The sequence below is a fragment of the Dermacentor silvarum genome, chromosome 5 (assembly GCF_013339745.2).
Source record: "Dermacentor silvarum isolate Dsil-2018 chromosome 5, BIME_Dsil_1.4, whole genome shotgun sequence".
Lineage (NCBI taxonomy): Eukaryota > Metazoa > Arthropoda > Arachnida > Ixodida > Ixodidae > Dermacentor > Dermacentor silvarum.
In genome coordinates, this window is record NC_051158.1 from 98,601,147 (window position 1) to 98,617,033 (window position 15,887).

Below are 15,887 nucleotides of genomic sequence, written 5' to 3' on the forward strand. Positions count from 1 at the left end.
ACACAGCTGATAAAATGACTAACCTTACTTCGTACAGCTGTCTAATAATTTGCTATCGCAATCGACGCTTCGTCTTTCGGACGAAACTGACTTTTTTCTTACGCTCGTGAATGACGAACTTAGAAATGTGTTGTAGTCTATTCTTAGTCATGGCTGGGTCAATCTTGTGAGAGCAGAGGATACATACCAAATGTGCCATAAGAAGAAAATTACAAAAAGCATTCTTTATTTTCTCACAGAACAACAAAAAATACTAAAATTCAACTAGAAATCAACTGTTCAAAGTAGACCAAAAGTAAATCTCACAGTCGTAATGCATCCAGCAAAAAGACAAACATTAAAAGCTTCTTTTTAACACTTGCTACTCTAAAAAAATCATCACTTGTTCAAGTGATGTGAGCAACTGCAAAACACATTCACACCTATTATAAAGAAGAAAAAGCTAAATGTCTCACTTTACGATAAACAAAAATTAAATTACTGGGAAGACACAATGTGTTGCTGAGCAGTTACAAAAATAATGTCAGTATATGGCGCTGCACAGAAAACTAATCTGTCACTTGTTGACATGCAAGTCATTTTATTTCGATACAATGAAATCACTATCATAGGCTTAGGCTGCAATGTAACATTTTTGTAAATTTTACACACGGCATCATCAATTTATTACCTTTGTGTAAAGTGTAGGGGCAGTATTCTGTAAGTCTACCTAGTGGACTGTCCATTTCGGCTGTCGATTGGCTGCTGCTTGATGTGCAGGAAGGTGCCAGCCAGTCTCCTTCCTGCACGTCAAGCAGCAGCCAATCAGCGACAGCTGAAATGGACAGTCCACTAGGTAGACTCTTACAGAATACCGCCCCAGCTGTCAGACAGCTTTGACAGTCACTAATAAGTTTTAATATTGTTCATGAATGAATCCCATTATAAAATGCCTGTGTGAACAACAAAGTACTAAAAACAAGCTGAAAAAGGAGAAAGACAATACAAGAAAAGCAAATTGAGCAGATTTCTGCAAATGAAAAATTATTTTTTAGTCTCATTGAGCATTTGTACCTGAACAACATTTTATCCATGCGTGGAATGGAAGGACAGGTTGCGTACTGTGGCACATGCGCAAACTGTTCACAAAACTAATGTTTTTGCAAATCTTCTTCTTCTTTCTGGGGTTTTACGTGCCAAAACCAGTAATGTTTTTGCAAATAACAGAGCCGTTTATGAACATTGCAAAAATCAGGTGCTCATATAAGTAAATCACATCTTCATTTGCCTCAACCAGCCGTAAATTGAATCAAGGCATAAAAATAAAGTGACATAAAATTAACATTAACTAAAAATGAGCAACAATAACAGTTCCACTTCACGACATACTAATGAGCTAATGCCAGTGAAGACATAACAAGGGTAGCATGAAAAATGCATGACTTCTCACTGGCCATCTTTCGCTGCCACACGAAGCTGACGTAAAGACATTTAGAATCTGCACGGCCGTACAATCAATGAAAAAACAACAGCAGTTCGGACAAGACAATTTCCCAGCCACAACAATCTCAAATTTTCTAAGATAACACACTGTTACAAATGGTGTTTATTGAAAACTGCAATGCCAGTTTACTTGGAAACTCCTACTACAGCAGCTGCCACATGTTCTCTTCAACATTCAGCATCGCCATGCCCAACAATGCATAACAATTCTAAAAAAACTACATTCTTTCAAGGCAGCACAAGCTCATTTCAAGTGCCACAGTAATAAACATGAAATGTTCCCGACTAGCTAGAATTTTGTACTGCTTGCACACACACATTAAACAAAGACAGTGGTCAAAAATGTGCACCAGGAAGTATCATACAAGTGACCACTGATAATGCAAACCTATCAAAGACACGCTCTGCCACATTTGCTTTGCAGCAAGTGTCTCTCAACCTCAGATCCCACAGCGCCAAGTATAAGTACAGTCAAACCTTGATATTCAATGCACTCGAATATAACAAATCTAAACGTTTCTTGCCGAAATCAGTATGTAATGCATTGAACGAGACTTCGGAAGTTCGACTGTACAACGATGAAAGCAAGATAAACACACAAAACATTGCTTCAAATGTTGAGCATGAAATGAACACATAAGAAAGCAAATAAAAACAAGATTAATAGCAAATAACTGCTCTGGGCCAAATGCGAACACTGTGCAGACAAGCAAACAAATTACGTATGGGCAACCCTGGACTTAATGACACATAATGTTACGAATTTCCCAACATTATGATAAATTATGACGTATAAGTGAGGCCAGACTGCTCTTTTCAAACATCCAGAAAAAATATGTGGCTTCCTTCAACATGCTGATACATTGCATGGTTAAAACACGTTGGCGGGCTAGTTGGTTAGAATACACGATTTAGTTGAAATCTTTAGTTGAAAGTAACGCTGTCTCTGTGTGTCTGTTTCTTTCTACGTCCTCGTTCAGTCATGCTTACACATTCTATCATGGTATACATTGCAGTTTAGCATATTTCATATTAAAACTGCACCACTAGCCACCAGACTGCTTGTGCATTCTTTAAACGCAGAAGCTATAAAAAAGTTAAGAAAACGAAGAATTCACCGAAGATTACTATACTCCCTAATGCGAAATTTTAGTGCAGCTCTATACGTGTCTTCGTTTCGCGATATACTGAGGCATTGCACTGATCACCACACCGACTGGCAGATCCGCGACGCGTGGCGCTGCACATGTAGAGCGGCAACTGCAGCTTATGCAACCATAATCTTTACCGGGAAACGCTTGTGGTGAACGCTATGCGAGAAGGCGAGCTTTCCGGTTCTTCCATTTCTTTCCCCCACTCGGCCAGGTGCTGCCGCTGCCGTGGAAGAAGGCGAGCTTTCTGGTTCCTTTTTTCTTTATCTCGCTCGGCCGGCGCCGCCATAGACCAGCGCTCCGCTTTTCTTCTCACGCTGTGTTCCGCATTTGCTTTCATCTTTCGCCGTGCTCATTTGCTCGGTTACGTCAAAGGAAAATGCCTACACTCGGCACAGGAACAGGCAGTGCGTAAGAGCTGTGCTCTAAAACTCACATTGCTGATAATGTCTATGTCCAATTATCCCATACACCAGCACATTAGATCCTATTTAAAGACCTGCGCAACTGTGTATGGTCGCATGGGATTGCTGAATGCTAATGCTAAGTGACAAAGGCTTTGTTTTAATTATTATTCTAGTTAGAGAAAACAAAAATTGCAGCTTGTGGTATCAATTCAACATAATGCATTGCCACTGCAAGGTGCAGGCTGTGCTCAACAATGGAATGAATTCTACAAAAACAACCAGCCAATGGAATGAACCTCAAGTCAAGAATTAAATGTGAATTGTTCAATAACATTGCCACAAAGGATCACTATGATTTTCAGCACCTCTGTCCTTTGTATTTGAAAGAAAAATAAGAACATTATCAGATGGTAGATTAACCTTACAATGCTCCCGTAATTATGGGGGTCTGCACTGTGTAGAAAAATGGGTGTCAGGACAAGATTAATAAGTTAATTTTCATGAGAACAGCAGACACTTCCATACAACAAATGTGCGCTTAATATATCATAGTTGGCGTGCACACATTGAGCCCAGCGTAAAACTGAGCAGCTTGATACCTCTGCTAGAGTGACAGCATTACATGGCCAATGGGAGACAAGCATGCAGATTATCTGCTGACATTTAACACACCCTCGCTACTCTTAAGCACAATCTTTCTCAATTAAAACAAAAGCTTTTATATGTTCGAAAGATAAACAATGTATGCTTTCCAAGTGTTGTTATGCTTTGATGAATGCCTGTGTAGATGTGGTTTAAGTAAGGACCTCCTGTCCATGCCAACCTTATGGGCAACATTGAGCATCTAATCTCTCTTGCAGAAAAAACAAGGAAAAAATTAGTCAATGACCGATTTTTCGGACATGCCCGATAATTCGGACTCCTTCGCGGCACCGCCACGTACACCATAGAGTCAACGTACAAGGTCTGAAATTTCGGCGCAAGACTTTTTGCCATGACCGCAGGTCTGAAACGGTATTAATCATAGCCACCACCACAATTCTTATCTCGCCTCCTCAAACCGGCGCTCTCTCACGCAGATCTGCTGGCAGCCGTAGCCATCACCATGGCAACACTAGGCCTAGATACTTCGACATTGGCTACCAAGCTTCTGTTTGGTGCCTTGTTTCTCACTGAAACAATTCGCCGCTGTTAGCAATGGCGCTGACTCCGCCTTTTCAATCCTCGCCAATGTCTTGGAAGCTCGGAAAGCACGGAGCGTTGCATAATGCCGGTTCCGGAAAGTCAGCTCAATACAGCAGCATTACGCAGTGAAGCATACGCAAAGTATTGCGGTGAAGCAACCAAGAGTGGGAAGGGGCAATTGTCACGGGACACGGTATGCATTCCTTAATTATACACGCGTGCATCTGCCATCTCCTATCACAGTACGAGCACCAATGCGTCTAATAAGTGTACTGGCAGGCCTTCAGAGCTACTTCAGACGTACCTGTGGCGCTTTGAGCTCTTGGGGGCAGTAAAAGGCATGCATTCATTTTTTCGTTCTGCCCGATTTTTCGGACGTTTTCGCAGGCCCTAGGGAGCCTGAAAAATCGGACGTTGCTTTTTCAAAACAAACTTTCTCTACCAACTTCATGGATGAAATAAATATTGGGGGCGGGAACTTCCAAAAAGAAAACAACAAAGCTTTTGTAAAAGAAGAAATTGGCATATACAAAATAGTAGCATCAAGCTACAAGTCAATCTGTATATGGGTTGCTCAGAAAGAAAGCTTCGCAGCCGAGAAAAAATTCATGCTAGTTTTGGGATCCAACACAACATCATAAGATATGTGGGACACACGCAGGTAAGCAAGCACGCCGAAGAAAGTGTGAAATTCTTAACGTACAAATACACACCAATGACATTAGATTACTTCAACAGCAACGTAACCCTACTACTGCACCGGTATTATGGAACGACTATGTATGACTTGGCTGTGAAGTGAACAAGCGTGAAAAGACTGATGACACCTTGATAAAACTGTGACAACTTGACCGGCCAGAGGCCTTCCTTCAGTGCACTAAACTCTGGGTGGCACGTGGTCACATTTAACTACACTAGCACCCAGAGATATCTCCCTTGATTAACTCACCCAGCCACAGTACCCATTGCCATTCAGCAATGCACATACATTAGCATATCCTATCTTCTCTCTTCGCTCACAATTAGCTGCAAAGCTGATTGTCATGTGATGCTTTCTAACCCTTGGTCCATTGCCTTAACCACAGGTGTGCACTGATTTGATGTTATGCAACCAGCCTGTGAAATGCCATACTATCAATAGCTGACTCATTATTATCGAAACTACAAGTTGCTGTGCTCCGTAGAGTAGCCGTAGAAGAAAGCATTGCATCAACAATCTGCTCAAAAAAAAAAAAAACAGGTCTTGCTTTCTTTTCTATCAAATCTTGTTCTTTGATCCATGCAGTTTGCAGGTTTGACTTTGATGAATTACTTTCAACTTGTGCTTGATTGTGGTTTCAATGACTATGTCCCTGCAGCAGCTATCTTGTGAGGCACTGTAACTCTTTAACACTAGGTGGTTTTAGCATCATGGTGGTCAAGTGTTGACTGGAGCATCATTTATCAGAAAGAGAAATCCCAGGCGCAAACTGTTTGATGCACATTCTTTCCTTTAAGCTTTAGCATACACCTTATCACCATCATGAAGACGTGATGATGGTCATAAGTGTGGTGTCGCAATGACCTATCACAATTTGAGCTCATGGCAATGCCATGAGCTCAAACAGTTGTACATGCACTGCACCATGTGAATAGTGGTAAAGAATCTGCCTTGAAAAATCAAATGCAGGTGTGAATAGCACTGCAGCTATCATGCAGGTAGTGGTTCTTAGGTATGTTATCTCAGTGAATGTTTGATGCTGGCCACACCGCTGTCAAGTCCACTGCAAAATAAACCACACATCTTCATGCACATAAAAACAAATCTTCTTAGGTACCCATATCTCTTGACAAAGCTTTCAAAAGAATGTTCTGACCGCTGAGACGATAGCATAAAATCATGTGCACAAAAATGCTCGGCCATCTGGTGATGGAGAAAGACAAGCACAACTTGACAAGTTCACTGGAAAATTGAATTCTAGAGGAATTTTCAATGTTCCATTATCACTTGCAAGCAAAAATAATGCAGAAGACAATGTGACATCCCTACACATGGCAAATCAGTCACTGCTCTGCAGTAACACTATCAAACGCCATCCAGAAGTGGAACAGCAGCAGAATTGTGTCCCCACAATGCAATCGCAACAGATGGCAGAAGCCACATCCCTCAACAACACAAGTCCAATCCATTTGTTGCACATACGTTGAAATCATGCACTGATGTTGTGGGTGTTCTTAAGTGTAATACAGCCAACGCTGCCAGTGTGTTTGGCACTGTGACATTTGCCCAGCATTGTCCTTAGGAGTGCTTCCTGGCTCAAAGCTTATAATAGGTGGAGTGCCTGTTCTTCCTCCCAGTGTAGCTTACAAGGTGGCATTCAATCTATAAAACTTCCGGGCACAGTTCACATCAAGAAGACCAGACACTTTCTGACACCCGATGCACTTAGGAAGTGAATCACTGCACAAAGATTGTGATTACGAATGAACCGAACTTCAACTGTTCCAAAGCATGACTGTTGCCAACACTGTCTGGCTCCACATCTCTCATTCTGTGAAGATCTTACATGGCACGAAGACTTACACTGCGTCACGTTGTCAAGACCTAAGCTAGGTGCCGTGAAAATTCATGCCAGAAAGGCAACATGGCATGAAAACACAGGCAGGCTTTCCCCGCTTCAGTGGTCCTTCATACCGAAAGCAATGCACTCAGTCTTCCGTCAGGATTATCCAAGTTCCTCGTTGCATCTTATTCGGTGGCAATTCAATGCAGTTTTTAGGCCTAGCTCACACAAAGCTGAAGAAGGTGGGCAGCTTGCCCGTGCGCTTCTGGCGCCAGTAGTCCCGTCCCAGCTTGGCAAGGATGGCGACGATGGCAATGGCCATGAGGACGCTGAGTGCATCCAACAGGCCCTGCGTCCAGTCCGTGGGCTGGGGGCACAAGTCTGATTTGGGCAGTGAGTAGATGGTCCTGCCTGTCAAGGCCCCCGGACTGCCATCCGAGCAGCGGATCTCCTCCACATCCTTCACCTGGTGAAAGAGGTGCACCAAATTTGTGGCTGTTAGGGGTTTACTGTCCGAAAGCAATGTGTGAGCCACAAGGAATACAGCCTCGTGCACCTAAATCCTTATGTCCCCAAGTCCTATGCACCTAAGCAACCTATGCACCTAAATACAAGCCAAAAAGGGCTTTTGCATTTCATTTTCATTACAGTATGGCTATAGTGGTTGGCATTCAATCCCATGACCTTGTATTTAACAGCAGGATGCCACAGCAGCAACAGTGGGTAAGTGAAAGACCGTAAGGCTGGAGCTGTGATCACAAAAGCATCCAGATGTGCCTTCAGAGTGATAAACTAAATAAAGGATTCACAGCTAGAGAAACAGGTATTGCAGCAATAAGAAAGTATATGGTACTCACAATTATTAGTATGAAATTAACTTGTCTAACTGATAATATCCATGAAATAATGATCTGAGATATTAATTAAAGGGACTGCCTAACATTTTTCGAGAAACTACTATTTTGTAGTGCAATAGAAATGTAACTATTTAAACTGCCTAAATGTGAAGTGGTTTCTTTGGGAAGTGAGTAGCAACAGTATTTTTCTATCTATGTAGCATCCTCTTAAAACTGTGTATGGATGCCCGAAACACTGACTATTGGACACAATTACAATACTATGCCAATAAAAGTGAGAAACTGGTAATGCATAGGTTTCCAAAGGAATGGTTACTTATCTTAAACACTGAAATTATGACCCTAACAGCAGTGGTCAGCACGCAGTCAGTTGCATAAGTCATTAGTTTTTTTCTTTCTTTTTCTTGGTCACTTATCAACAAGAAGAAGAAAAACAGAGTAACACAATTTTTTTAATCGCAACCATATGAAGCCAACAGATAATGTGAAGCTACGGAAAGCAAAGAGGAATTTATTTATAGTTTTTATTTGAAATGTAGAAATGATAAGCTAAGAGGAAATGAAAGTGGAAGAAAAAAGAATTGCAGCCAGCGGGAGCCAAACCCACAACTTCTGCATTACATGTGCATTGCATTACCAATTGTGCTATGGCAGTGCTTCTTCCCACGTCCGCATTCATGGATACTTATGTATGTTACAGGATTTAAGCCTGCGAGTGTTAGCCAGAGCCACTCAAGGACATGGTGGTGGATGACAGCTGGTATCAACAAATATCTCCAAGCCATGACAGTATCCTCTGCCGCCATGGCCTTGAGCGGCGCATTAATCCTTTGAGGGTCATCACTTTACAAGTATGGCTATTCTGACTTCGAACTTGTTTCCTTGACCTTACACAAAGTAAGGTACCATATTTACCCGAACCTAACGTAAGGACACATTCCTCCTGTCCTTCCTCAGTCCGTGTTTCTTTCATTTGCACCATTCTTTGCAATATGCTGTAACGAGGTTAAGTCACTACCATAAAAAATCTAGCGTGCTAAGTGTAACAAAATTAGTACGCTTGTTACTCGTGACGCACCTTCTTATTGTCCTGCAGCCAGGTGACGAAGCTGACGGTTTCGCAGGTACAGAGCCAGGGGTTGCCGCTCAGGCGCAGGTCATCCATCTTGTGGCCACTCAGGTGTTGAAGCACGTGCGAGGCCAGCCGGCTCAGCCGGTTGTTGGTCAGGTGAAGCGCCATCAGTGACCGCAGAGAGCGCGTGCCCACTACCTGTACGGAGGGAGCACGTTTGCTTTGCAGTTGGCACGATTAAGGGGTAGTTCTTGACACATTATTTAAAACTTAAATTCTGGGGTTTTAAGTGCCAAAACCACAATATGATTACACCACGGAAGTGCCCAGTTTTGCACCCCCAAGCACCCACTATTAACATTTCCAAAACTTCAGAATTCTGAAAATTATATGTTAAGCACCCAACCCCCCAAAAGCACCAGCATCAGCCGAAATATTCACGCCACTGCGGTTGCTATGAGACCACTGGGGGCAATGACAGGGACATTCGCTTCCTTGCAGCGGAAAGGGAAAGACCGATGGGGGTGAAGATAATGCAGAGTGACAACGAACAGTGCTTGAAAGAAAACCCAGTGGTCGCAGGGCTTTTGTGAGACACATCTTGATAAAGCGTGCACGCAGCCGCTGTTCCTAGACTTCTTGTGCAATCCGCTAGCCACATGATGCACTCCCACATCGTCGCCAGGAAGATCGAAGTCGTCAAGTGGCACCGCGCATTGGGAAACAATGTGAGCTGCACCTCTCGGCATTTCAAGATAGACAGAAAAAGAATCTGCGAGTGGGACTCCAAGTATGACACCCTAAAGCACCTCAACTATGGCAAGCAGAAGATGAAGTGCAAACTCACGGATGGCGGGCCCATCTTCAATGAAGAGTTGGACAACGCCCTCTTGGATTACCTTGAAATGAAACGGAACAAGATGCTGGCCACATGGTCAGTAACCGGCTCCTAACAGAGAAAGTGCTGAGAATTGCTGGAAACCTGAGACTTGGAAACTTCAAGGCCTCAAGCAGGTATATCAACGGGTGGAAGAAGTGATTCGGAGTGACAATGCGCGTGTCCACCAACGACAGTCAGAAGGCCCCTGCTGACTGCAAGGAAGCTGTTAATGCCTTTCGCTCAAGAATCACAACTTTGAAGACGCACTAGGACTACACAGTCTCCAACATCTGTAACTTGGACCAGACTATGGTTAGAATGGACAGTCCAGCGACTCGTACCAACAACATTGCAGGGGAAAGCAGCATACGGATCACCAACACTGGCTGTGCCTGTCGCGGTTTCACCATGGCCCTGGTGGCCCGAGCATCTGGGGATAAACTTCCGGCGTTTATTGTCAAGGAGCCTACAGGAAGAATTCCAGCTCGGGCACTCATCAACCATCGAATTCTAGGTAAATAATGCCATTAACATATTCTTCTGTTTTATTGTATTTTTCCGTTGTGTCATGTGACAACACGAAGGAAGGCTGGTCGCAAGGGTAATCGACAGTGGCCACGCTGACTCTGTGATGTAACACCCACGACCTAGACGCAATTGAAGCGTACTCGGGGAAATGCCGTTCACAGTCATTAATAATTCTTGCTCCCTTTGTCTTCGTTTCTACAGCAAATGTACAATTAACTTCGTCTGAAAATGGCTGGATGACAACCAAAAAATGCCTGGAGTGGTTCAGCCGCACTTGGGATCCCGACACGGACGAGGTTCGCCACTTACTCGTCATCGACCAAGCCCCCATCCACAAAATGAAGGCCGTTGTCGATACAGAAGCCCCCAGTACCGACATCGTGCACATTCCATGAGGGTGTACAGGAATCCTGCAGCCTGCAGACGTCTGCTGGCATAAGTTGTTCAAGGACTCAGTCCGCATGTCATGGGCTGACTTCAGGAGGACGGGAGAGAAAACTCCTAAAGGGAACCTCCAGAAGCCTTCGTGCCAAGATGTGGTGAACTTTGTGTTGACAGTTTGGGCTGCTTTGTCTAAAGGGATGGTCGCGAGATCAAAAGGGTGTGGGATCAGTGTCGCATTGGATGGCAGCGAGTACGGGCACTTGCATAACTGACTTGCAGGCACGGAAGAGCCCGTGGTCTGTTCAAGTCACGCAAGTGTCAGTGACGAATGCATTGACCTCTCATTCTGCACCGACTTGGAAGAGTCGTTCGCTGGGTTCAGTGACAAAGACGCTAGTTTACCACATCATTTACCATTCGAAAATAAACATGCTTTCTTCGATTCCGTAGCCCTGCTTTAAAGTTTTTCGTGGGCCGTCATCTTGGTTTTTACTGCTTCGAGTGGACAAGCACCCACATCTAGATTAACCGAATTTTCAGTGAAAGTGGGATGGGCGCTTCCATGGTATTTTACGGTATACAGCACACAATACTGGTGGACCGGATAAATTTTCAACACCTGGGTTTATTTAAGGTGCATTTAAGGTATATATTGACGTCTACTCTACCTAGACGTTTAAACGAGGATGACAGTATGTCCTTTAACTGACGAAGATGTCTTTGTTCTAGTGATTCGTAAGCTGTTCTGCCGTCTTGTTCAATGTGTATTGTCTCTTGTTCGCGTTGACTTGTGACACTGGTGGAAGTGCTGGGTACACAATCCCGCCTGATGATCCGGACTCCTCCTGGAAGCTGTTCATCCAGCCCATCTCCAATAACTCCTGTGCATCACTTCAGTCGGCGGTTTCTAGGCCTTGCTCACGAGGTCAACCCCCTGCAAGAACGCTCATCCGAGCCCTGTATACCTCTGTCAATGGCGACCACCAGCCCGCCACAGGTTCCACGAGTTCCCCAAGACAGCTCTACTCACAGTCCATCCCAGGTAACCCTTCTGCAACCCCTGGTTCCCGATTTCTTTCATGGTGGCGCACATGAAGACATTGAAGACTGCCTTGACCAGTACGAATGTGTTGCCAAGGTCAATGGATGGACTGTTCAACAAAAGCTCTCCCACGTCTACTTCTCCCTTGACGGTAGTGCTCGCACGTGGTTTGAGAACCGTGAAGCCAACATCGCCACATGGAATGATTTCCAGCATCAGCTCACTGAAACATTTGCGAGTGTTGATCGACGGGACCGTGCCCAGCAACTAAATGAGTTGTGCTTCCATAAACCAATGAAACTGTGGCAATGTTTGCCGAGGACATGGCCAGCCTGTGTCGAAGAGCTGACCCTCACAGGCCTGAGGAAATAAGGTTGCGCTAACTTATGCGTGGCGTAAAAGAAATATTCGCCGGACTTGTGCGCAATCCCCTGAGTACCGTGGCTGATTTTATAAAGGAAGCCACTGGTATTGAACGCGCACTCCATCTAAGAGGCAGGCAGTATGATCGCTTGCCCACCAGCACTCTTATCAACTCCGCCGCAATGACCGTTACCAGTCAGAACTCCCTCCGTGATCTAATTCGGGAGATTATTCGCGAACAACTTCAGAAGCTTGGGACACCGGCAGCGGGCCCACCCATGGCATCAGTCGCTGAAATCATCCGTGATAAAGTTAAGCAAGCGTTTTTGGCAGGCGATCCTGTTCACGAGCAGCACCCTCTAAGCTACACATTGTCAGCAGGCGACCCTGTTCACGAGCAGCGCCCCATAAGTTACGCCGACGTTGTCCGACGTCAACCAGCTATGACGCCCATACGGTCGCACCATCAGCCACCGAGGGCCACACCATGGTCATCACCAACAGAGGAACCTTTGAGACATCCGCCTGTTGTGCTGATCCCATCCTACCACCAGCCGCCGTCAGCTGCATTTTGGTCACCACCGCAAGACGAGCCTTCGAGGCGGCCGCAAATTCGAAGAACAAACGTATGGCGCACTGTCACTAGGCGAGGTTCCCCTCTGTTATGCCCCCTCTGTTATCACTGCGGAGGCATCGGACATGTTTCCCGCCATTGCTGGTACCGCGACGCCTAATTTCGATCTTATCAATACTGGTCTGATGGTCGACGTACCAGTGACGACTACATGCTACGCTGCGATGATGCTGCTTTTCACAGTGCTCCCGCAACGCGCACTCTGAACGATGACTCTCAGCCCAACCACAAGACCGATTTTGGCCAGCGGTCACGCTCTCCGTCCCCTGCTCACTCATTTGCACCAAGTGGATGTACTTTTGCTGACCTCCGGGGAAGAAGGTCACCCAGTCCACGCCGGGAAAACTAACGGCGGCGACCTCTGGAGGTATGGTTGCGGGCCGACAGGACGATGAAAAACCCCCAATAATCTCGCCGCAGGACGCCATGAAACCGACAAATTCTAACACCGACGAAATTGTGAGCGCCGATATTATTGTTTCAGTTGACGGACTGCAAGTGACAGCGCTAGTCGACACTGGTGCCGATTATTCGATAATGAGTCAAGCTCTAGCCGTCCGCCTTAAAAAAGTAAAAACGCCCTGGACCGGACCTCATATAAGGACTGCGGGTGGCCCACTGCTCACACCTGCTGGAAGCTGTACGGCGAGAGTTACCATAGGAGGGTCGTCCTTGGTGGCAACTTTCGTCGTTCTTGCAACATGCTGTAAAGATTTAATCACAGGCATGGATTTTCTACGGGAATATAACGCCATAATCCACATCCCGGACCGCTTAGTTACGTTTCACAGGACTGTGGATTTAATTCCCTGCTTATCGCCGAAACGCAACGCCTGCTGTCTAATCGAAAACGACGTGGTCCGTCCCACCTCGGTCATGTATCCTTGTTTCGGTCGCATGTGACGTACCGTTTGATTGTGAAGGAGTAGCAGACCAAGTAACCCCCTTGTTATTTACTCAGGGTATCGCCGTTACACGAGGCATCGTAAATGTCACCGATGGGCGCACGAACCTGTTGTTGACCTATTTTAGCACGGAGCGACGGCACCTACCAAAGGGCACGGCTGTGGCCTATTTTGACGATGTCGCTGATGTTCGTGGGTGCTTTTCCGTACTAGAAGAAGCGCATGCGCAAGAACCAGCACTTGTGCTTGATGTAAACACTACTGCAACAAGATGGCAAGTTGGGCCAGTTGGTTGGAATTCATCGTAAGGATCGTAACAGCGCAAACAAGACACGGACAAAAGGAAAGAAAATCAACAACACGGCGCTGACTCTCAACTGATCAGTTGAGAGTCAGCGCCGTGTTGTCAATTTTCCTTCCTTTTGTCCGTGTCTTGATTGCGCTGTTACGATCCTTACGATAAACACTACTTTACCGCAACACGAGCGAGAACGACTTCTTGCGCTACTGGCTGAGTTCCATGACTGCTTTGCGACGACGTCAAGAGTCAGTCGAACGCCCCTAACCAAGCACCGCATAATCACAGAGGACGAAACGAGACCGATTCACCAAAACCCTTATCATGTGGCCCCAAAAGAACATGAAACGATACAGCAGCAGGTAGACCAAATGCTTGAAGATGATGTGATTCAGCCTTCCAAGAGCCCCTGGGCATCACCTGTAGTTTTGGTAAAGAAGAAGGACGGCAGCCTGCATTTTTGTGTAGATTATCGAAAGCTAAATCAGGTGACAAAAAAAAACGTGTATCTGCTTCCCCGCATAGACAATTCATTTGATAGGCTTCGAAACGCTCGTTATTTCTCTTCAATGGACTTAAAAAGCGGGTATTGGCAAATTGAAGTAGACGCGAGAGACCGTGAGAAAACCGCTTTTGTCACGCCAGATGGACTATACGAATTTAAGGTCTTGCCTTTCGGCTTGTGCTCTGCACCTGCTACTTTTCAACGACTTATAGATACCGTGCTTTTGGGGATGAAGTGGAAAACCTGCTTAGTCTATCTCGATGACGTCATAGTGTTTTCCGCAACGTTGACTCTTGTTCGCGTTGACTTGTGACAATATATATATATCGGCAAGTACATCTGCAGAGATACTTACTGACCCGCGTATTTACATTTTGTCAAGGGCGCAGACACGCGAGAGCTGCGCCGTCTTTGCCCGACGCTAGTGTGCATGTGTGAGTTGCGAGGAAAAATTATGTGCACTGCGCCTAGGTACTACGGAGGAGGACACGCTTTGTTCCTTTCGTCCTACGCCGATGGCAATGCGCACTAAGTGAGAACCAGTGCTTCACTTTCGTCCAAACGGAATCACAGTGGCCGATACAGAGTCCATAATGGTGAAGCATATAATGCAACAAATTCGCAGTACCAATATTTCATTATTAATTAGCATGCAGCTGCTAAAGGCATCTACCTAAACCCCCCCCTCCCGCGCTTTGTGTCGTGTCGCTTCACTCCCACTGTAGGAAAGGAACAACTACTGTAAAAGTCAGAGGGCAATAATATACAGTGAACTCTCGTTAAGACGAACTCGGTTAAGACAATTTCTCGCTTATGACGAACAACACGGGATCGATTGTCTGGTTTTTCATAGAGTCAATTAAAAAAAATCCGCTTACGATGAACCATCTCAGACGCACTCTTCGGTTAAGATGAAGTTTCAAACTGACCGCCGCCGCCTTGCAACCCTGCACAGGCTTGGCAGGGCATTCATGCGACAAGCGGGAAAGCGAAAATAACAAAAAAGAACTTCCCCCGACAAAACGACGCGCGAGAGAAGCGAGAAAAAGCACCCGCGCATGGAAATGCGGAGCCAGCAGTAAAGCAAACAAACCACAAAAAAGGAGCCAAGAGAGAGAGCGAGGGGGCATCTCCACCAGGCCGACCAGTTCGGAGGTCCACTATGAGCAGTCGTCGTTGCCGCGATCCGCCTGCTTCGCTCGCAGGCGTGCGCGCATCGCACATCGCGAGCAGGGAGAAAAACCGCGAGAGGAGGAAAACAGAAAAACAAGGCAAAAAAAGAGGAGTGACTCTGTCTATGTGAGCGTGTGGACTCTCTCCACAACGCGCGGACCACGTGACCACCGCGGCCACCGCACTGCCGCGTCTCATCCCTCGTTGCCTCATTGTCTTTGTTGCCTCGACAGCGATCGGCTGTGAACGTACCGTGTCTCTCTCGCTCGCACACTTTCTTTTCTTTGCCTCGTTGCAAGGGCTAGTATGTCTGCTAGGCCAAGTGTTCAGCACAAGCCCATCACGCTTGCATCACGTTTGCAACTTAAGCGACAATTGTGAATTCATTCCGCCATGCAGGATTTGTCGCTCCAGACGATGACAGAGCACCTGACAGTCCAACGCAGGATTGCGGCAGTGACAACGAGGAGGAGGCTGC

The 15,887-nt window shown here is 45.8% G+C and overlaps 1 protein-coding gene and 1 pseudogene across 1 annotated transcript in view; one reads left to right on the forward strand and one right to left on the reverse strand.

Moving 5' to 3' along the window:
* Nucleotides 1-211: 211 nt before the first annotated feature.
* Nucleotides 212-15,887, reverse strand: part of LOC119453639 (protein halfway) — a 29,976-nt gene continuing 14,300 nt past the window's right edge. Inside the window, exons 5-7 of the mRNA XM_037715688.2 lie at nt 8,704-8,895; nt 1,205-7,234; nt 212-1,150 (exon numbers count right to left, since the gene is read on the reverse strand). Of these exons, the coding sequence (XP_037571616.1) occupies nt 6,992-7,234; nt 8,704-8,895 (435 nt within the window). The 3' untranslated portion in view covers nt 212-1,150; nt 1,205-6,991. The remainder of the gene's footprint in view (nt 1,151-1,204; nt 7,235-8,703; nt 8,896-15,887) is intronic.
* LOC125945919 (uncharacterized) lies at nt 9,120-10,985 on the forward strand (annotated as a pseudogene).